The following is a 23,682-nucleotide window of genomic DNA, read 5'->3' as shown; positions in this document are numbered from 1 at the left end:
AGATACATCTGAAATCTATGCCCTCTACTTTTGGACTCCCTACCCTCGAAAAAAGACCTTGCTTATTTACCCTATTCCTTCATAATTTTATAAAGCTCTATAAGGTCACCCCTCAGTCGCCGACACTGCAGGGACAAATGCCCCAGCCTATTCAGATTTTCCCTATAATGCAAACTATCCAGTCCTGACAACACCCTTGTAAATCTTTTCTGCACCCTCTCGGGTTTAACAACATTCTTCCAATAGAACGGTGACCAGAATTGTAGACAGTATTTTAGAAGTGGCCTCACCAATGTGTCAGAGGTATGAACACTCTAGTACCTGACTCCGAATGAGGCAGTACTAAAGTCAAGGACTGTTCATGTGTAAATAGAAAGTGACTTGGTGATGGATATCGGTCTCTATACGGACTGATTGTCCCACATAGAGGCATACAGCATGAAAACAGGTGCTTCGATCCAAACACTGCATGCCAAACGTAATCTCAAAATAAACTGGTCCCACCTGTCTCCTCCAATCAATTACCATGGTGACCCACTCTCCTACACCTTCCACCTGGCTACCGTGAAGACGGACTCTCCCACACTCTTCACCTGGCTACTATAGAGACTGACTCTCCCACATCTTCCACTTGGTTACCATGGAGACTGACTCTCCCTCACCTTCCACCTGGTTACCATGGAGACTGGCTACCTTCATCCCTCAGCGCTGACGTCACAGCCAGCTGCTGGGCGCGGCAGGCCTGAAGCCCGCCCCTCCTCCGTGTGATTGGAGGAGGCCGGTTGCTTCGGGCCAATAGGCGGGCGTGCTGGAGTGTGATTGACAGGGTGGCTGCAGGCCCAGGCTGTGGAGCTGTGGCTGTTTCCAGCGGCAGGAGTTCGCGGCCTTGGTCTGATTCGTGCGAGGAGGCCGCGGATCCCGCAGGGGAGGACAAGCTGCGAAAGGCTGTCCGGTGGCGGCGGCTGTCATGATGTCGGATGCGGCATTGCCAGGCAGGTAGGCTTGTTCTCTCCGGCTTTTCCCGGAGGGTTAGTCCGCAGGCCCGAGCAGGCAGGGGTGGGGAGTTGCTGCGCCTCGCCCTGTCAGTGGCCTCGCCCTCTCCTGTTCCCAGTACAAGGGACTCGGCTGGAGTTGTCACCATCCTCCTGCTCCTGGTTGGACCACATCAGGGACTCGCCAGCTCTGCAGCGTCCCCGGGACACCTCGGTCCACGCCGACCCAAATTAATCTAGTCCCATCTGGCAGCACTTGGCCCGTCTCCCTCTAAACATTTCCAATTCATATACCCATCCAGGTGCCTTTTTAAATGTTGTAACCGCACATGCCTCCACCACTTCCTCTGGCAGCTCATTCCATACACTCACCACCCTCTGTGTGGAAAAGTTGACACTAAGGTCCGGTGTAGTTGTGGACAGTGCAGAAGGATGTTGCAGGTTACCGAGGGGCGTAGATAAACTGCAGAGCTGGGCGGAGAGGTGGCAAATGGAGTTTAATGCGGAAAAAGTGTGAGGTGATTCACTTTGGAAGGAGCAGCAGGAATAAAGACTACTGGGCTATTGGTAAGATTCTTGGTTGTGTTAATGAGCGCAGAGATCTCAGTGTCCATGTGCATTGATCCCTCATACTTGCCACTCAGATTGATAGGGTTGTTAAGAAGTTGTACGATGTGTTAGCTTTTATTGGTAGAGGGATTGAGTTTTGGAGCCATGAGGTTATGTTGCAGCTCTACAAAACTCTGGTGTGGCTGCACTTGGAGTATTGTGTACAGTTCTGGTCGGTGCATTATAGATACAATGTGGAAGCATTGGAAAGGGTTCAGAGGAGATTTACCAGAATGTTGTCTGATATGGAGGGAAGGTCTTATGAGGAAAGGCTGAGGGATTTAAGGCTGTTTTTGTTAGAGAGAAGAAGGTTGAAAGGTGACTTAATTGAGACACACAAAATAGTCAGAGGAGTAGATAGAGTGGATGGCAATGGCTAGCATCAGTAAAATTGAGGAGTGTTAGATATAGGACAGATGTCAGACATAATTTCTTTACTCAGAGAGTATTAGGGGCATGGAACACACTGCCTGTAACAATAGTAGACTTGCTGACTTTAAGGACATTTCAAATGGTCATTGGATAAACCATATCGAGTCATAGCGATGTACAGCATGCAAACAGAACCTTTGGTCCAAACCGTCCATGCCAACCTGATATCCCAACCCAATCTAGTCCCAACTTCTAACCACTCTTCTAAATTCCAGTGGGTATAGGCCAATTCAAACTCTCCTCATAAGAGAATCATTCTCTAGCTGAGGTATCTGAGTGAATCTTGTCTTGTCTGTGTCCAGATTCTGTATAGCCTGATATTGATTAAGGGACCAAAACTGTTCATAGTATCCTATGTGCAGTCTGATAAGTGTCTTATATAGTTTTAGCAAGATCTCCCTCTTCTTATGCTCCGTTCCCTTTAAAATAAAGAGCAACATTTCATTTGCCTTCCCTTTGACCCACTGAACTCATGCCAATGTTTTGAGAAAGTACTGTGCACAGTTCTGGTCCATAAGACCATAAGACATAGGAGTGGAAGTAAGGCCATTCGGCCCATCGAGTCCACTCCGCCATTCAATCATGGCTGATGGGCATTTCAACTCCACTTACCAGCGTTCTCCCCGTAGTCCTTAATTCCTCGAGACAACAAGAATCTATCAATCTCTGCCTTGAAGACATTTAGCGTCCCGGCCTCCACTGCACTCTGTGGCAATGAATTCCACAGGCCCACCACTCTCTGGCTGAAGAAATGTCTCCGCATTTCTGTTCTGAATTGACACCCTCTAATTCTAAGGCTGTGTCCACGGATCCTAGTCTCCTCGCCTAATGGAAACAGTTTCCTCGTGTCCACCCTTTCCAAGCCATATATTATCTTGTACGTCTCTATTAAGTCTCCCCTTAATCTTCTAAACTCCAATGAATACAATCCCAGGATCCTCAGCCGTTCCTCATATGTTAGACCTACCATTCCAGGGATCATCCGTGTGAATCTCATCTGGACACATTCCAGTGTCAGTATGTCCTTCCGGAGGTGTGGGGACCAAAACTGGACATAGTACTCTAAATGGGGCCTAACCAGAGCTTTATAAAGTCTCAGTAGCACCCTGATATAGGAAGGGTATTGTTAAATTGAAGAGGGTTCTAAAAAGATTTACTGGGATTTTGCTGGGACTGGAAGGTTTGAGTTCTAGAGAGAGGCTGGATAGGCTGTGATGTTTTTCACTGGAGTGCTGGATATTGAGGGGTGACCATAGAGGTTTATAAAATCTTGAGGGACATAGATAAGGTGAATAGCAAAGATCTTTACCCTAAGGTGGGGAAGTTGAAAACTAGGAGACACATTTTTAAAATGAGAGGAGAAAGATTTAAAAGGGACCAGAGCAGCAATGTTTTCAGAGAAGGTGGTGCGTATATGGAATGAGTTGCAGAGAAAGTGGTAGGTGCAGCTACATTTAGAATATATGCAAGACATTTGGACAAGTTCATGAACAGGAAGGGTTTACAGGGATATGGGCTAAATGCAGACAAGTCGGACTAATTTGGGAAAGTTGGGAAGAGTTGGATAGAAAGGTCTGTTTCTATGCCGTATGATTCTATCATCCCTCTGTGCTGCAACTTTCTGAGGTCTTCTTGCTCTTAAGTAATATTCAGCTCATCTGTACTTCCTGCCAATATAATAATCTCATATGTTCCCACATATTCCAACTGTCAGGTTTTTGCCCAATCACTTAATTTGTCCATAACCCCCTGCAGACTTTGTACGTCATCCTCACCACTTGACTTCCAACCTTTTTTTGTGTCATCCATAAACTTGGCTATAGTGTATTCACTTTTCTCATCCAAATCATTTATATGTCGTAAATGACGTTTGCACTAGCACCAACCCCGCAATACCCTACTCCTTGCATGTTGCCATCTTGAATGTGCCTGCTGATATCAACTCTCTCTTAGATTAGTTAGCCAATCCTCCAACCATGCTAATATACAACTCCTATAACCAGAGGCTCTTATCTCATCAAATAGCCTCGATGTGCTTATTCAAATGCCTCTTGGAAATCTATTTGGAAATGAGAACAAACTTTAATTCTTGGAATTCAGACTTTTGCCCTGGCCACAGCATAGAAATGACTTTGATTAAAATCACACATGATATCTTCTGTGACTCATACATTGTCACAACTTATCATTTTCTTTGCTTTGCAGCATTTGACAACTGACAAGGCCAGGTAAGATCTCATTTGGCCTTCCATACATGCAGGCCTCAGAAATTAACCTTAGTGGTTTTCATACCTCCATGACACCCTGCTGTTCATAAAACGCCAGTCAGCTCCGTAACCCACCCACCAACCAACCACCCACATTCTCCTTTGGTTTGGGAGGGGTGTTAAGAACCAGCCTATGTCCTAACTATTAATTTATTGTTTGGCTGAACCAGAATAAGGGAACTGTTCTTTGCTTTTTGTAAGTTTTTGAAAATTACTTCTGTTTTTGGGATCATGTTTCAAAGGTGTATCATGAACATTATTGGAAAATCAATTAACAGCCAGAATACTTATAGCCTTCATATGAATGTACAATATATTTGACATGTTTACTCTCATGTGATAACTTTGGGCATGCACAGTATAATAAAGATATGGAGTTTTTATCATATTACCCTATTATATCAAAGGTGGCCCCTTATTGAAGAGTACTGAATCTGTAGCAGGTGAAGATGATAGACTTGCTTATCCCAATGTTTAACAGGCAAAAATTATTTAAGACTAGATGTCAGCAAAGTAGCTTAAAAATTTCAAAAGCCATGGTGGAAAAATGGGCTAGGCTGTTACTGGAAAATGTCAAAGCTAATGTCTGGATGTTGGTTTGGACGAGACGCATGGAAGTAAAGGATGGATCCTAGAATGATTCTGAACGTGATGTTAAGGAAATACTTTGACTACAATCTGTTGATAAGTGAGTGCATCTGTATTCTGAATTTGTTTTGCCTCCTACAGTCAGATTCCATAGAACTTCGTTTACTACAGTACAATCAAGCATATGCTACATTGAATGTTTATCTCCATATTCACAAAAAAGTTAATATGAATTATAAATCTCTGAACAATGTAAGATGACTTACAATTTAAATTTTATTGACAATTTGACTGGATTCAAGATTAATCTCTTGAAAAGGCAGCATTTTGGTTGGCCTTTATAAACAGTGGAACTTTGTTCTATATTTCACTGAATGCAATTTTATGACCGCATCAAACAAAAACAGAAATTGCTGGAGAAACTCAACAGGTCTGGCAGCAGCTGTGGAGAGAAAAGAGTTAATGTTTCCAGTCCAGTTACCCATCAGAACCAGATGTCTTTGAACTGGAAATGTTAACTCTGTTATCTTTCCACAGATGCTGCCAGACATGATTGGTTTTTCCAGTGATTTCTGTTCTAGTTCGTTTCAGATCTTCAGCATCCCCAGTTTTTTTTTGTTATTATAGCATCACTTGTTAAGTACTAGCATTCAATGAAACAGGTTTAAATTGTTCATAGGTCTCGAGATAGCCTGGTGAGTAGTTTTTCATTTAGTGGAATAGTCCACCATCCAGTTCAAGGTTACAGATTGACTTAGCAGTTAATGTTTGCCTGAATCAGGGGGCAGCAGTTAAGGCACAATTGATTTCAGTTTCCCTTTGATCTCAGGAAGGTGAAGTTCACTGGAACAGCAAGTATGGATTGGATTGCTGCCAGCATAAGCAGGTTTTGATCAGTTTTCTGGCTGGGATGGATTGGGACCTCGCCTGTCATGAGGATGCAGAATTGTATGTTGGCTCTGTCGTCAGGCAGTGAGAACCCAAGAAAACGAAAATGATACTTGATTCTGTTACCTCTTGTGGTGATCATTCAAGATATACAGTGACTCACGAAGGGAATTGGTCACACCCTGGCAGAATTTTCTGAGAATGATTCATGCTCTTGGATTCATAGCTTCCAGCAATTAAGACCATAAGACATAGGAATGGAAGTAAGGCCATTCGGCCCATCGAATTGAAAGAGACAAATCTTTAAAGTGAGGGAATTTTTTAAAAACTTATCCCAAACATTTATTACTTTGCAAGCATTACTGCAGACCTGTTCCCTCCAGAATTCCTGTTTAACATTCAAAGTCATTCAAGTCACTGTGTTATTTCCCTTGTTTGAGGAACATGAGATGTGTGTCTGAACCATGAACTAAACTTGTTGGAAATGATCTGAAAAGATGAACCATGGTTTCCCTTTGGGGTGGTCGTCATTCGGAGTTTCAAGTTGTTCTGTTCAGTGACCTGTTCTGAATTGCAAGCATTTTTTGTTATTGCATTCATCACTCTATTATTTATAGCTTTGCTTCGGACCCATGCTTGTATATGTGTTCTGTTCAGCATTAGGAATATGGGGAGCAGAGCACATCATCTCAATGCAGACTAGAACCTCAGATTGGTTTCATTAAGTTTTAGTGCTTTTGTAGAAGTAAAAGCAAGGTTGTCATCGTTCCAGAGGATTATAGGGACATGCTGTCATTTGAGAGGGAGATGATGGTGGTGGTTTAAACTCAGGTGAGGGGAGAGGTGGAGAAGGAGAGTCTTCGGTCTCAACGGGTACAGGAATTGAGCCCATGCTTTTGGCATCACTCTGCATTGTAAATCTGCCCTCCAGCCAACTGTGCTAACCATTTAGTTGAAGTAATCATTTAACAATCTTCTCATAACCATCTGTATCAGTGCAAAGATCATTCAATGTGTCCTTCATAGAGTAAGGACTGCTCAGAGTGCTCTCTCAACAAACAAGTTACAAGATTGGCATTCACATCTCAAGAAAAGGTACAGGAAAAACACTTTGTATATCAAGCACATGCTAGTGGAGATGTTACTGGCAGTGCTGATTATATGCATTCTGAACCTCTACTATGGTACAAGATTAGATTCCCTAAAGTGTGGAAACAGGCCTCTCAGCCCAACAAGTTCACACCGACCCTCTGAAGAGTAATCCACCCAGTTCCTGACGAGCCAGGTTTGGACTTTGAAAATGGAAATCCAGCTGAGGCTGTTTTTTAGCACTAATTTTGGAAGTTTCTGATGTTAGTGAATAATATTCAAGAACCCAGTTGAAATTATTTTTGTTGAGTAACTGAAGCTGTAAAAACAAAGTGTCCTAGCTCTCAACCAGTGAGAAATATAACTCAGCCAAAGAAATATGTGTATTGCACGTAAGAATGTTAGCATAGTTCAAACAAGTTGATTTATAATGGCCACTTTTTAAAAACAAAAAATGCATTCCTTAATTTATCATCGAACAAGTGGTACATACCATCATTAACAGCAGTTCAACTCTCTCTGGTTTCTTCAGTGACCAATCATCAACTAATGTTTTGTTCTTGAGGATTGTCACACTGAGTTACAAAATGTCCTTCCACAAAGAAGGACATCAGCAGTTCTCTTCCGAAGACTGAAATTACTTGATACTGTGCCGTGAGAGTTGAGTTCACTAATGATACACAGGATGACCAGTGTCTTTCAGTAGGGAAAGCCCCTGCATTGCCTCTGCAATTTCAGTGAAGCCGTGTATGTAATTCTTGTGCCAGTGTGAGTGAGATCAGACATTACAATTATAGCTCATTTCAGGTCAATGGCACAAATTTCAAATGTCTTCATATGGACTTTACCCAGTGGTGAGAGCATTTTGAGTATTTTTTTAAAACCTGGGTATGTTTGACTTGAAAGGGTTCAGAAAAGATTTACAAGGATGTTGCCAGGGTTGGAGGATTTGAGCTATAGGGAGAGGCTAAACAGGCTGGTGCTGTTTCCCAGGAGCGTCTGAGGCTGAGGGGTGACCTTAGAGGTTTACAAAGTTATGAGGGGCATGGATAGGTTAAATAGGCAAAGTCTTTTCCCTGGGGTTGGGGAGTCCAGAACTAGAGGGCATAGGTTTAGGGTGAGAGGGGAAAGATATAAAGGAGACCTAAGGGGCAACTTTTTCACACAGAGGGTGATCCGTGTATGGAATGAGCTGCCAGAGGATGTGGTGGAGGTTGGTACAATTGCAACATTTAATGCATTTGGATGGGTATATGAATAGGAAGGAAGGGTTTGGAGGGATATGGGCCGGGTGCTGGCAGGTGGGATTAGATTGGGTTGGGATACCTGGTCGGCATGGACGGGTTGGACTGAAGGGTCTGTTTCCATGCTGTACATCTTTATGACTCTGACTTGAGATCTTATTCTTTTTCCCTTATTGGTGCCAGCACACTAAGTTACTCCAGTTATAGTGCTGAATGTCAGCTTGCACGTTGTAATCCCTTTTACAACACAATCTGAAAGCAGTGATCCATGTGATTATTTTTCTGTAATTACAGTTTGTTTTAAATACAGAGAAAATTTGCAGTTTCATTAAAGCTGTTTTGTAGAGATCATTCTCATTTCTAAAATAATTGTTAGCATCCACAACTGATCTTTGTTTTATTTTTCAGAAACGGAGCACAAGACCAGGTGATGTACAAAACCCAGGATCATTGTGGAATCTATGAAGTCCTGCAGCCTCCCAGTTATGCCTGAGTTTGAATCTTGAAAAACCTAAGTCGATAGTGCACTCGATAGGTAATGCACACATTTGGACCATTTCATCGAAATAGAAACTACACAGGTAAAAGGGCCCAAGCAATTCTTGTGCACATTCACTGAAAATGAAAGAAAGCGGCATAGCATTTAATAGGCAACAAGTTTAAAAGCACAGACTTCATTTATTTTCCTGCACTGCACAACAGAGTACCTCTCCTCCAAAGGGTATAGCACCCTGAGGCATCGCATGTCGCGAATCAAGAGCACTTTAGACTCTGTGTCGAAAGCCGTCAGTAGCACACACACTGAGCTAATTGGAAAACTTGTACGATTGAAACCAACTCTAAGTGTCTCAGACAAAGTTTCAGAAACTCAGATAGGGGTGCCATGTGAAAGTTCAAGGAAAGAAACTACTTCGAAGCCTGGTGAAGTTGAGGATGCTTCGGATCTGAACCGGCTAATAGAGAATACCATCCACTCAGTTTCCACACCTATTAGCCTGGAACCTGAAGACAATTCAAAGGACCCATCCAGTAACTGTGTGATTGATAAAGAGAATGATGGCCGATCAGGTCTTTTCCACATCAGCTATATTGCTACAAATTTTGGAGAAACATATAACTTTTTGGCAAACCATATCAACAATTATTTTGGGAACACAAGGCAAGTAGATATAGACAAGCAAGATAAACTTCCTTCATGTGACTCTGGGATTGGGACAGATCTGACATGGACAGCATCTTTTAAATCAAAAGTTGATAAATCAGTCAAGCAAAAGATTGATCATTTAAATACTTGCTGTGTTCATCCTGATGTGCTTGGCGAATCTCCAACTCCATCTGCAAAAAAGAGTTTTGCTAACTTACTTTCATACCCAACAAACAGTGTCCAAGCATTTGTGGATACGTGCTTTGGCAGTTTTGCCCCCAAGCTGCGTGTTGAAATGAAGGAGAATTCTGAAGTCAAGAATAAAAAGCAGAAGGATGTAAGTGCGGGTAAAGATGTGCAGCAAACTAATGAGAAAGAAACCAAGCCAATGGATGATAAAGCCAAGCACCTGAATCTTCAACGAGAAAAGGTAAAGCTCTGAAGTTGCTTCAATGATTTCTTTATCTTGGGTAAATTTATAATGAAGAGTAAAGGTTGTCCTCTCTTTACTGTCACTTTCCTGTTATTTTGAATTCCAGTTTTCTTGATTTCCATTTTTCTTGCTATACTTTTTAATCTTTCACAATTTTAGCATGAAAATTGAATTTGTTATCCTACTCATTGTTTTACCATGGTTTGTGAACTGAAATGTAAAGGTAATGATTACAGATGCACACAACAGCCTACACAAATACAGACAAGAAATTACGTGCCAAAAATTGTCAATTTCAAAAACCACCAATCAGGAATGGACCTGGACCATAGTACAGAACAGGACCACACACGCAAAAAAAATGGCACTAAAAGAAAAAAATGGCCAAACTAACACACAACAGAGAGAACACCATAACACATACCTGGGTGAGAAACCTCTCCCACAGACAATTCACAGACACGGAAGGAACAATACTAGCCAAGGGACTCAACTGCAACCACAGGGACACCAAGACAGCGGACTTTCTAGCAGCACTAGAATGCATACTCAGAAACAATGGACTGACAGAAGAGACACAACAAACAGTGAGACAAAGTATTGTACCCCTGATAATAAGGAAAACACAAACACAACCTCAACACCAAGGAGAGGGAAGCACTAAGAAACGATAAGAACATAATCATACTACCAGCAGACAAAGGCAGAATGGCGGTCCATCCTGGACAAAGCAGAGTACATCCAGAAAGCACAACAACTACTTGCAGATACCAACACCTACCAAAAGAGAGAGTTTGACCGCACCCCACAACTCACCAATGGATAAACATCACACTGAGAAACCTACAAAAAAACGGATAGATAATCAGGTCTGACCTACAGAGAATGAAACCTGAAAGCAACACCACCCCCAGATTCTATGGACTACCTAAAGTGCACAAACCAGACATCCCACTCAGACCTATTGTATCACTACCAGGAACACCATCACACAAACTGGCTAAAGAGCTACAGCAGAAACTGAAACACCTGATCAGCAGATCCAGACATTCTACACAGTCAACACAAGAATTCTTGGACATCATCAGAAATATGTACATAGACAAGGAAGAAACCATGGTCTCATTCGATGTAACGGCACTGTTCACCTCTATCGATAAAACCCTAGCCAGAGAAACAATAGCCAACCTACTGGACATACAGAACAGACAACAAGATGGGGAACCTATCAACAAACACGGCATACTCAAACTACTAGGCCTGTGCCTCACAACACACTTCAGAGTCAACAACCAAATATATGAACAAATCAACAGCACATCCATGAGTTCACCCATCTCTGGACTCCTAGCAGAAGCTGGAATGCAAAGTTTAGAACAAAGTCTTACCGCAAATTCTACCCAAACTCTGGGTCAGATATGTGGACGACACCTTTGTAATCATTAAAAACACAGAAATAGAGAACACACACCGGATCATCGATGCCACACTCACAGGAATCCGATTCACTAGAGAGGAAGAAAAGGACAACCAACTCCCATTTCTAGACGTGATGGTACAGAGAACACCGAACGGAGAATTCACCACAAAGGTATACAGGAAAGCCACACACACACAGACCAAGTCCTGAACTACGAAAGCAACCACCCCAACACACACAAAAGAAGTTGCATCAAGACACTGTTCAAAAGGGCCACAACACACTGCAGCACACCAGAACTGCAAAAAGAGGAAGAAGAACACCTCTACAATGTATTCACCAAAAACTGATACCCCTGCAATTTCATCAACAGATATCTAAGGGAAAGACAACGGAATGAGGACATGCCACAACCCAAAGGACTATCCACTTTACCATACATCAAGAATATTTCTGAACTGACAGCCAGACTACTACGACCACTAGGACTCAATAGCACACAAACTAACAGCCACTCTCAGACAACAACTCACCAGGACAAAGGACCCGATACCCAGCATGAGCAAAACCAATGTAGTGTACAAAATTCCATGCAAGGACTGCACAAACCACTACATTGGACAAACAGGAAGACAGCTAATGATCCGCATCTATGAACACCAACTAGCCACAAAAAGACACTACTAGCTATCCTTAGTAGCCACACGTGCAGATGACCAGCAACATGAGTTTGACTGGGACAACACTATTATTAAAGGACAAGCCAAACAGAGAATAGCCAGGGAATTCCGAGAGGCATGGCACGCATCCACTGATTCAATCAACAAGCACATCGACCTGGACCCAATATACCGGCCACTGCAGCGGACAGCAACTGACAACCGGAAGTGGCAGATTCAAACCACTATAAATGCTGGAGGAAAGATCACAGAAGCGCTTCACAGGAGGCTCCCAAGCACTGAGGATGTCACCTAGACAGGGGACGAAACGTCTGCAACAGAAATTCCCAGCTCGGCGAACAGAACCACAACAACGAGCACCCGAGCTACAAATCTTTGCATAAACTTTGAAATGTTGTTCACTGAATCACTGACTTTTTTGCTCAGTCAATCTCTATTTGCAGAGTAAACGTTTTGAATAGCTAAATACAGTTGTCACATAAATCAGATGGCCTCTGTTGCTGTAACATAATTGCCACAAAAACATGCATGATTCTGAGGCAAACAGTTGGAATATAGGAACAGGTGTAATTTCTGCTTGTCATACAGGGGTATCCACCTTTTCAGTTTGCATGAACATAATCAATTTATCTAATACTCATGAGCTCTGAGAGGCATGCTGCTAGAAGCAAATAAGGGCTGTGTTGGCTGTTTAGTCATCATTCTTACTCTGATGGACAGGTGCCCATCTACTTACCGTACAGTTTCACTTACTTCTCAACTTGGGATGCCAGATGTATTATTATGTAATCGCCCTCCATTCCAGAAAGAACATAATTTCCTACCACTACCCCCTCTTGGTAACCCCACCCCATAAAATTTAACCACGCTTTGGAAGTCTGATATAATGTCAGTTTATGCACCCAAAGTTTGATGATCGCATGGAGGATTCCAGGCTCTTGATTTTGAAAAATCATCTGGGTGAGTCAATCTGCCCCTAGTTCAGCATTTTGAAAGTTTTCTTTTCGTGAAAAGCTGACCGTGTGAAAGAAGAGCATTTGGTCTGCTGAGTCCACGCTGACCCCCTGAAGAGCATTCCCCCACCCTCTCTCTGTAACCCTGCATTTTTCATAGCTAATCCACTCAACCTACGCATCCCTAGACCCTATGGGTAATTTAGCATGGCGAGTGTACCCAGTCTGCATATCTTTGGACTATGGAAGGAAACGAGCACCGGGTGGAAATCCTTGCAGACGCAGGGAGAATGTGCAACCACAACAAAGATCGCCCAAGGTTGGAATAGCGTCCAGGTCGCTGGTGCTGTGGGGCAGCAGTGCTAGCCACTGTGCTGCACTTTGATCAAAATAATAAATTTTAAAAATGACAATCTTGCATTAACTTTATTCTTTGCAAAGTAACAGCAAGTAGACCATTCTGGCAATATAATTATACACTTCTATGGCACCAATGATCATTGTATCAAAGAAGTTATCTAATGGCAGCATTTATTTCAGTGCTGCATTCACTGTAAAAAGAATGTAATAACTGTTATTTCACATCAGCCTTTAAATCTCATCTCATCTCATCTCATCTCATGAATAGTAATGCTCCTGTGGTCACTTGAGAGAAAGAAAATTTTGCTTAGTTACGCTAATGAATGAAATATATGAAAACTTTTTGCACAAGTAAATGTTTTAAATAACTCAATTCTACTGTCAGATAAATCCAATTGCTTTTATCGTAGTACCATACATCCACTTGACCAGAGCCAAGACCAATTTAAATTTTAGTTGATTACCAAAGAAGTTCATCTGTAACATGATTTCAGTCCTTGGATTTCACCTCTGCTTTATATTGGACTTCTGCTGTATAATTGTTGTTTGGATTGATTAATAAATATTCTGAGCTCATTTCAGTGGGTTGCATTGTCTGAATTGTGAGGTTGCAGGTTAGAGCTTGTGATCTTGTTAATCAATTGAAGAGAAAAATGAAGGTACATTAAGCACTGTATTAGTGGAGACATCCAGGAATCTGCTCGAGAGGGTAATTATTCTAATCTGAATAATTCTATTCTGTTCAGACATTTATGACACACCTGGTGCAGAGATATGGCCATTATTACTGTGTTACAAGACTAAGTAAAGTGGACACCGAGGTGAGGATTGGAAGGGTGGTGGGGGACTTGGAGGTGGAGGTTGGTGCCAGTGATGCTAGGGTGACGGTCTAATTTAAGAGGCAGTGCTCCTGGAGCAGGATTTGTGCAAACCAGGAGCATCCCCAAATGAGGCTATGAAAAATATCTGCTGTTAGCACTGGGAAAACAGTTATGGTCCTCAGCTGAACTATCTGTGTGGATTTACAAGGAGTGGTAAATGGTAAGTTTTGTGTTCCAGTGTAAGCCAACTCCCTAGCACCTGCACTATGCTGCGGTGGCTGCCAGTCATCCTCCGCATACAACTCTGTTGAGATTAGCAATTCTTCGGTTCCCTTGTGGCTGGGGCAAAGCGCTTGAGAGCATCACTGTAAGATAGTCGCAAAGAAATACAATGGGGAATTTAGAAAAACAAGCCCTTCACCTGTTTGATGTTTCAAAATGCTTTGTGATTACTAGGCCATAACCACAATGGTAGTGATCTTTATAGCCCGTCTATGGCTTTGACTTTCTTGTGTATGTTCCAGTGCACATTTTAATTTTTGTAGCTAACAATATGCCTAAAATGTACATGTTAAATGATATCAGTATTTCACTGACAACTATTTTGATGCACACGGCTACATTTTTCTATTTTAATGTACACTTTTTTCTGTAGTCAGCTCTATCTGCTATTAGATGATGCATTCACTGAACTCATTTTGAAGGATCCTGTTTACCAAACCACAGGAACAGCTTACAATGTAATGTCTATGACCTTGCTCAATTTGCTTGCTTGCTTATCCTACTTTAGATTATGGCTTGATTTTCCAATATTTTAATTTGGGTAATAATATGTAAGAAAATTTACATGACCAAGACCCCTCAAATCTTGGAAATTACTGTGACATATTTTTATGTCTTTGGTCATTGCATTATCACTTTTCTTCCCCTCTAGATCATCGCTAAGTTCAGTGTTGATAACCGGACAAGAGCTTTGGTGCAAGCGTTACACAGAGCCTCGGATGTCAGAGTTTATGTTAATCGAGTTGAAGAGCTGAGTTATCACCTCCTGGAATTCCCTGAAACCCGGGCTGTGGCTGTCAAAGTAAATGAGAGGCTACCATTCTTTATTTTATGAGGAGATAGTGAACTCTGCAGATGCTAGAGAAGTCAAAGTCAATAAACTGTGGCACTGGCAAAAGTACAGCAGGTCAAGCAGCATGTGAGGAGCAAGAGAGTTGATTTTTTTTTTTGGGCCTAACCCTCCTTCAGGACTGATGAAGGATTATGCCCGAAACGTTCACTCTCTGCTCCTCAGTTGTTGCCTGACCTGTTGTGCTTTTTCCAGTGCGGCACTTCTTTTGTTTTATTCAAATGAATTGGTTCAAATTTGCACAGTATGACTCTTTTGAACTTCAACACAAAAAAACTCTGTCATCAGCTCTCCCCAAACTTGTTCCTTTGTTCCACCACACACCGGAGAGAAATTGAACACGAAGCCATTTCCCGTAGGTGTCACATCTGCATGAAATGACCTCCCTTTTAGCTGGGTGTGAGCATGGTTGGAGGATTGTTAAACTAATAGAAGACGGAGTTGGGAAAAAGGATGTGTTTTCAGGATGGGAGCCTCTAATGAGTGGTCTGCCATAGAGATTAGTGCGGAAGATACAATTATTTATAGCATATGTTGATGACTTAGATGAGGAAAGTTAATGTGCTGTACTACATTCCATAGATGACACAAAAGTAGGTGGAAAGGTGAGCAGTGATAAGTGTCAGCAGAAGCTTATGAACAGGTAAAGTAGGTGGACAATATTTCCCATCTGGGAAGTTGTCAAATGTGAGATTATGCACATTGACCAGAAGAGAAGCTGAATATTATTTAAATTGGGAAAGACAGCAACAAGCTGCAGCTCAGAATTCTGGGAGTTATAAAGATGTACAGCACGGAAACAGACTCCTCTGTCCTGTTCATCCATGCTGACCAGATATCCCAACCTAATCTAGTCCCATTTGCTAGCACTTGACCCATATCCCTCTAAATCCTTTCTATTCATATACCCACCTAGATGCCTTTTCAATGCTGTAATTTTACCAGCCTCCACCGCTTCTTCTGGCAGCTCATTCCATACACTCACCACCCTCTGTGTGAAAATGTTGCCTCTTAGGTCCCTTTTAAATCTTTCCCCCTCACCCTAAATCTATATCCTCTAATTCTGAATTCTCCCACTCCAGGGAAATGAACTTGTATATTTACTGTATCCATGCCCCTCATGATTTTATAAACCTCTATAAGGTCACCCCTCAGCCTCCGATGCTCCAGGAAAAACAGCCCCAACCTGTTCAGCCTCTCCCTGTAGCTCAAATCCTCCAACCCTCACGACATCCTTGAAAATCTTTTCTGAACCCTTTCAAGTTTCACAACATCTTTCTGATAGGCAGACTAGAATTGCACACATTATTCCAAAAGCGGTCTAACCAATGTCCTGTACAGCTGCAACATGACCTCCCAACTCATATACTCGATGCTCTGTTCAAAATATACCAAACGCTGCCTTCACTATTCTTTCTACCTGCAGCTCTACTTTCAAGAAACTATGAACCGGTACTCCAAGGTCTCTTTGTCCACCAACACTCCCCAGGATCTCACCATTAAGTGTGTAAGCCCTGCTCTGATTTGTCTTTCCAAAATGCAGCACCTCGCATTCCTCTAAATTAAATACCATCTGCCATTCCTCAGCCCTCAGTCCTCATGCATGACTCTGAAAAAGTTCAGTTGGTAACAGGGAAGTAAATAGAATGTTGATCTTTATTTCAAAGGGAATAGAGAACAAAAATAGGGAAGTTTTACTAAAACTATGCAAAACACTAGTAAGATGACACCGGAATGAGTAACTTCGAGTTCCTTATCTCAGAAAAAAAATCATAGAATCCCCACAATATTGAAGCAGGCTGTTTGGCCCTTCAGGTCCGCACTGACTTTCTGAAGCACATCCCACCCAGTCCCACTCCCATACCTTATTCCTGCAGCCCTGCATTCCCCTTGGCTAATCCACGTAACCTGCACATCTTTGGACTGAGAGAGGAAACTGGACCACCTAGAGGAAGCCCACACAGACACTGGGAGAATGTGCAATTACCACACAGACAGTTGTCCAAGGTTGGAATCGAATCCAAGTCTCTGGCAGTGTGAGGCAGTAGTGCTAACCACTGAGCTATCATGCCACCATGTCAGTTTTTTGCAGTGGATTCCTTACCATAGATGTTAGACTCTCTGCCTGTAGTTTCCTGGTTTATTACTACCTTCTTGAATCTTGGTGCAGCATGAGCTGACTTCAATCCTCTGACACCCCTCCTGCAGCCAAAGAGGATTTGAAAATTAATGTCCATGCCCTTGCAATCTCTCCCTTGTCTCCTTCACCTGGGCCTAGGGATTTAGTCACTTTCAAGCTTGCTAAAACAGCAAATACTTCCTCCTTCTCATTGCTATCATTCAAATATATTACAGTCTCTCTCCCTGATTTCTGTACCTATGTTGTCCTTCTCTACATTATTGCAGATGTAAAGTATTCATTTAAAACCTTTTTTTTGAACTCATTTATGGGATGTGGACATCACTGGCTGGGTCAGCATTTATTGCCCGTCCTTAGTTGCCTTTGAGAAGTTGGTGGTGAGCTGCCTTCTTGAACCACTCCAGTCCACTTGCAATTCCATCAGAGAGGGAATTCCAGGAGTTTGACCCAGTGATAGTGAAGGAGTGGTGATATGTTCCAAGTCAGGAAGATGAGTAGCTTGGAGGAAACTCGCGTGTAGTGGTGTTCCCATGGATCTGCTGCTCTTGTCCTTCCAGATGGAAGTGATTCTGGGTATGGAAGGTGCTAACTGAGGATCTTTGGTGAATTTCTGCAGTGCATCTTGTAGATGGTACACACTGCTGCTACTGTGCATTAGCAGTGGATGTCACGTCAAGCAAGCAGGCTGCTTGATCCTGGATGGTGTCAAACTCCTTGTGTTGTTGGAACTGCACCCATCCAGGCAAGTGGGGAGTATTTCAGCACATTCCCAATTTGTAACTTGGAGATGGTGAATGGGCTTCGGGGTGTTAGTAGCTAAGTTATTATAAAATATTAATATTATGTAGGTATACTTGTAAAATGTAATTTGAATTGAAACTAATGTTTCAGTTAATGTGAAAAATCTCAAGCTGGGATGAGAATATGAAAATCTGATTGGCTGTGCAAGAAATCAAGGCAGGGAAGTGAGCATGCTTCTTAGAGGGAGGGAAGGGAAATAAACAAAGTTGACAATATCTGTATCTGAAGCATAATTTTAAACATAATTGCATGAGTCACTTGTTTGCTCACTGTGTTCACATGCATTCAAGCTATGAGTTTCCAAACTGAAGACTCTTGAGAGCTCCACAGTGTGGTGAGGATGTGCAGCTGCAGATAGACCAAAAACCAGAGTGTGAGACATGGAAAAATCATATTTAAAAATTGAACAGAACATTCAGTTAATGTGGGAAAGTTCATCTTGAATTTTTGAATGGAATGACAACTGCTGATGATATTCTAAATACTGTTTGCATACTTTCCTTTATAATTGCTGTCACTAGGATTCTATAAACTGTAATGAAGGAGTGCTGGGTCAACTGTTTAGTTGAATTGAAAGCACCCAGCAGTACACTTAATTATATCTTTTAAATTTTAAAAAAAATTTGAGTTTTGTCTTGAGAAATCAACATTTGAGCTCATAGTGACAGGGTGAAGTTCTAATGGCTACAAGATCAGTAACTAGTGCAGATAGTCATTTGAGTAATATGTAGTGATGAAACGAGACTGTTAGATTAGAATCAAGCTGCACATGTTCAAATGTGCTTGATTACAATCTGTTTCCCGCACCTCCCTTACAAATATCAGTGACTGAGAAATACAAATGTTCTAGTTCGCTCAACTTTGTTAGTGAGTTCCACATTCTTGCCACTCTGCTTAGTGAAGTCAGTACTTGCTCATTTGATTTTTATTTTTAATGACTACCTCATATTAGTGGCCTCTAGTTTCCTTCCCATCCATGAGGGACAGCATTTGTATCCATGTATTGGAACCTTTCATAAGTTTCCAGGTTTCAATTTGGCTGTTTCTGGCCTTCCTTTCTCAGGTGGAACATCCTTTGCTGGTGGATACAATCTTGCATTGTGGTGTCACCTTTTGTAAATCTATTTTGCATCTCTTCCACTGCCTCTACTTACCCTTAATACAGTGACCAGAACTGTACAGATATTCGGCATGCATTTAGCAAAGCTATTTTGCTTTCAGTTCTAGAAATAAACCCTGGTACTTGGATTGCTTTTATTATGTCATAATTAACCGACATGAAAAGTTTCAGTAATTGGTGCATTTGCATTCTCTAATCCGGTCCAGTTATTTAATTAAAAGCAAATTACTGCGGATGCTGGAATCTGAAACCAAAAGAGAAAATGCTGGGAAATCTCAACAGGAGAGAAAAGAGCTGATGTTTTGAGTCTAACTGACCCTTTGTCAAAGCTACTTGTCAAAACTAGCTTTGACAAAGGGTCAGTTAGACTCGAAACGTCAGCTCTTTTCTCTCCTTATAGATGCTACCAGACCTAGAACATAGAACATAGAAAAATACAGCGCAGTACAGGCCCTTCGGCCCTCTGTTGCGCCGACCAAATCCTACCTAACCTACACTAGCCCAATAACTTCCATATGCCTATCCAATGCCTGCTTAAATGACCATAAAGAGGGAGAGTTCACCACTGCTACTGGCAGGGCATTCCATGAACTCACAACCCGCTGCGTAAAGAATCTACCCCTAACATCTGTCCTATACCTACCACCCCTTAATTTAAAGCTGTGTCCCCTAGTAACAGCTGACTCCATTAGCGGTAAAAGGTTCTCAGTGTCTACCCTATCTAAACCCCTAATCATCTTATACACCTCTATCAAATCTCCCCTAAACCTTCTTTTCTCCAATGAGAACAGGCCCAAGTGCCTCAGCCTTTCCTCATACGATCTTCCTACCATGCCTGGCAACATCCTGGTAAACCTCCTCTGCACTCGTTCCAATGCCTCCACATCCTTCCTATAGTATGGCGACCAAAACTGCACACAATACTCCAGATGAGGCCGCACCAGAGTCTTATACAACTGCAACATGACCTCAGGACTCCGGAACTCAATTCCTCTACCAATAAAGCCCAGTACACCATATGCCTTCCTCACAGCACTATTTACCTGGGTGGCAACTTTCAGAGATCTGTGTACATGGACACCAAGATCCCTCTGCTCATCCACACTACCAAGTAGCCTACCATTAGCACAGTAATCTATCTTCTTGTTACTCCTACCAAAGTGAATGACTTCACACTTAGCTACATTGAATTCCATCTGCCACCTTTCTGCCCAGCTCTGCAACCTATCTATATCCCGCTGTAACCTGCCACATCCTTCTTCACTGTCCACAACTCCACCGACCTTTGTGTCATCCGCAAACTTGCTCACCCAGCTTTCAAGCCCCTCCTCTAGATCATTTATAAAGATGACAAACAGCAACGGTCCCAAAACAGATCCCTGTGGTACACCGCTAGTAACTGCACTCCAAGATGAACCTAGTCCATCAACTACTACCCTCTGTCTCCTTCCAGCCAGCCAATTCCTAATCCAAACCTCTAATGCACCCTCAATGCCATACCTCCGTAGTTTTTGCATTAGCCTACCATGGGGTACCTTATCGAACGCCTTGCTAAAATCCATATACACCACATCTACTGCTTTACCCTCATCCACCTCCTTAGTCACCTTCTCAAAGAACTAAGAACTGAGATTTCCCAGCATTTTCTCTTTTGGTTCCAGTTATTTAATTGTCTTATTTCTCAAAATGTAATACCTCCCATTTCAAACTGCATTTGATTCTCTTGCTCATTCAGCCAGTTTATTAAACATAGATTAATACGGGTATCTGTCTGAAGTAGGGAAGTTTGAGTCATTCATTTGATATTTCTGCTACATTAATGTAATTATAGAATTTTTAATTACTATTTCTTATATGTGTTGACCACCACTCTGTTTATGTCCTGAAAGAAAGTGTTTATTCAATATTTCTGCCATCTTGCTATCACAGTGGTTTCTAACAATGGCCCTGTTCACATCTTGATTTTACATTCATTTATCTGCCTGTGAAATGCCACACTATTTTGTTTAGAGTTCCTTGCTGAGTACTATTTGTTTAAATAATTAAATAATGGATTAAATAAATGGGCAAAATTGGAAAAGAAATATGATTTCCAACAGAGGGGTAGCTACTTCTAACAAAATAATGAAATTAGAGGTTTTAATCTTGTTGCAGTTTACACCTGACTGATTTGATTTGCTGGTAATATTTTCAGTGGTTGAGGTAGTTCACAAAGAAACAACAAATTATACAACTCCAACTTTTGAAGAAAGAGGCAGTTTGTATGACCTTCTTTGAACAGACTGAGTGCTCCAAATTTTCACTGACTATAATGTCCACAAACCTTTGAAATGCACAATTTCATCACCTAAAGAAAAAGTGATTTATCTTGGATTCTTCACTTTCAAACAGTAGCAAGTTGTGATAGAGGCCTCAGTGGGAATTTCCTGTCTAGTTGGCTGTCAATGATCAGGCATGGCAGTCAAAACGCTGACATTACTGCTCAGTCTGCTCAAAATAGACCTCCAGTTAAAGTTGGAATGAATTTTTAAATGTCTATTCCAGTAAAAAGCTCAATTTAATTATAGTATATTAGATGCTGCTATTATACTCTCCAAAACACATTTGATTACTTAAATTCCCCAGAGAGTTTTCTGTGGGTAGCTGTGAGCCACTTTATTCATGGATATTTCTATTTTAGCAGGAATAGGTAGCCATACTGCCTTTTTTTATTGTGTTAAATATTTGTTACAACTCTTATAATGAATACTGAGTTTTTAAAATGGTCTTATTCTTTTGAAACAGGAGAAAATAATTCCTTGCTTGCTGCGTCTGAGGCAAGCAAATGATGACACTCTTCAGAATGCAGTCAGGGAGGCACTGGCTTTGATTGGATATACAGACCCAATAAAAGGCCGTGGCATTAGAGTTCTGACTATTGATGGAGGAGGAACGAGGTAATTGGACTTCAGATTTTAATGTCTCAAGTGAGGCTTGTAATATTACATCAGAGTAACTCTTCCATTTGTCTTTTTCAATCAGCATAGTTAAGTCCCAGAGGACCATAGGGCTAGTAGTGAGTTTAACCTGAGGGTCTGGGGTTCCTGGTCCGGGGACAGAATCCACATCATTGGAATCACACTGTATCGCAAATCAGCCATCCAGCCAACTGAGCTAATCAATCCAACTAAAGTCACCTTGAAGGTCTGCGTTCTCACCCTCACTCCTTACCTCTGAGACACTGGGATCCTCTGGTTAAGCTTGACACCAGTCGTGTTTCTCTCATGAGAGAGGAGCCTTGTGATCCTCTGGGACTATGGTGACTTTAACGGACCTTTAATCTGATCATCAAATTGAGCTTTGTGTTCAAGGTTTCTGCTGCTTTCTGGTTGGCTGCTTTGAGGTAGCTTTGATGTTTCACTTGATCTTTCCTGTTGGAGGGTTGGTTGTTGCATAGTGAGCACAATCACTGCTTAGGTTTTGCAAGGTCTATTCAAAGCAACATGCCTCTGATTTTAACCAATAGTATTCTGTAATGATATTGTTAGTGAATTGGGGAAGGAACGTTTGTTAGTTGTGTTGCATTTTTACTAATATTTAGATTCAAATTCATTCCACATCTGTGGAATGATGGTTTCACACTGAGTGCTGCACAGCAATATATACTGCCCAACCTCATCCTGCTTAAATAGATGGTGTATGTTGGTCGTTAAGTGTTTGCGGTCTTTCTTGAATGTCATAATGCAGATAGGGAGAGTATAAATATCACACTGCTTCTTTGCAAGTTCTGAAGTTCCATTCCTGAAAAAGAGAGTAAGTTTTGAAAATCCATGTGTGAGGAGTATTTGATGCAAAACAAAATACACCAATTACCATTACCCATTTGTTCAAAACAAAGCTAATGTGGTGTGGACTTGTTGGGCCGAAGGGCCTGTTTCCACACTGTAAGTAATCTAATCTAATCTAATCTAATCAAACCACCACATAGATATTTTCATTCCTTTTGAAAATAACTGAAAACTCATTGTCTGTTTGCAGTGAGGGACCTAGGCTTCCTTACAGTTCACAGAAACTCTCTAGCTTTATTTTATGGATCTGTTAGATCAGAAGGACTTTTCAGTCAGTGGGCATGCTTTGTGAGGGATGTCAGTTCTAGATGCTGACTTGTATGTTCACTGGAAACCAAAATGTTTACAATTGAGAGAAGAGAAGACTTATTCCTCCTTAAAAAAGAAGCGTAAACCTGCTGCTGGCTGCACTTAAAACAATACGGGTGTTGAGAGTGTGGTGCTGGAAAAGGACAGCAGGTCAGGCAGCATCCTAGGAGCAGGTGAATTAACGTTTCGGGCAAGAGCCCTTCATCAGGGCTTCTGATTCCTGATGAAGGACTCTTGCCTAAACGTTCAATCTCCTGCTTGGATGCTGCCTAACCGGCTGTGCTTTTCCAGCACCACAATCTCAGCTGATCTCCAGCATCTGCAGTCCTCACTTTTTCTCCTAGATTAAAACAATATGACCTTCCCAAAGAATAAAGTTAAAAGTTGAAACGGTGAATTGTGATTGAGCTCAGGTAGGCAGCAGGGAAAACCT

General features: G+C 41.8%; 1 protein-coding gene across 2 annotated transcripts in view; it reads left to right on the top strand.

Annotated features, from left to right (window-relative positions):
• The first annotated feature begins 828 nt into the window (after positions 1 to 828).
• pnpla8 (patatin-like phospholipase domain containing 8) overlaps positions 829 to 23,682 on the top strand; it is a 79,918-nt gene continuing 57,064 nt past the window's right edge. The window contains exons 1-5 of one of the 2 annotated variants that reach the window (XM_060839495.1): positions 829 to 996; positions 4,239 to 4,261; positions 8,518 to 9,683; positions 14,855 to 15,004; positions 21,898 to 22,049. In XM_060839495.1, the coding sequence (XP_060695478.1) occupies positions 8,853 to 9,683; positions 14,855 to 15,004; positions 21,898 to 22,049 (1,133 nt within the window). In that variant the 5' untranslated portion in view covers positions 829 to 996; positions 4,239 to 4,261; positions 8,518 to 8,852. The remainder of the gene's footprint in view (positions 997 to 4,238; positions 4,262 to 8,517; positions 9,684 to 14,854; positions 15,005 to 21,897; positions 22,050 to 23,682) is intronic. The other variant, XM_060839494.1, reaches the window with a different exon arrangement.

Source organism: Hemiscyllium ocellatum, chromosome 19 (assembly GCF_020745735.1).
Source record: "Hemiscyllium ocellatum isolate sHemOce1 chromosome 19, sHemOce1.pat.X.cur, whole genome shotgun sequence".
In the NCBI taxonomy this organism is placed as follows: Eukaryota; Metazoa; Chordata; class Chondrichthyes; order Orectolobiformes; family Hemiscylliidae; genus Hemiscyllium; species Hemiscyllium ocellatum.
This window is presented reverse-complemented; position numbering and strand designations above follow the sequence as displayed.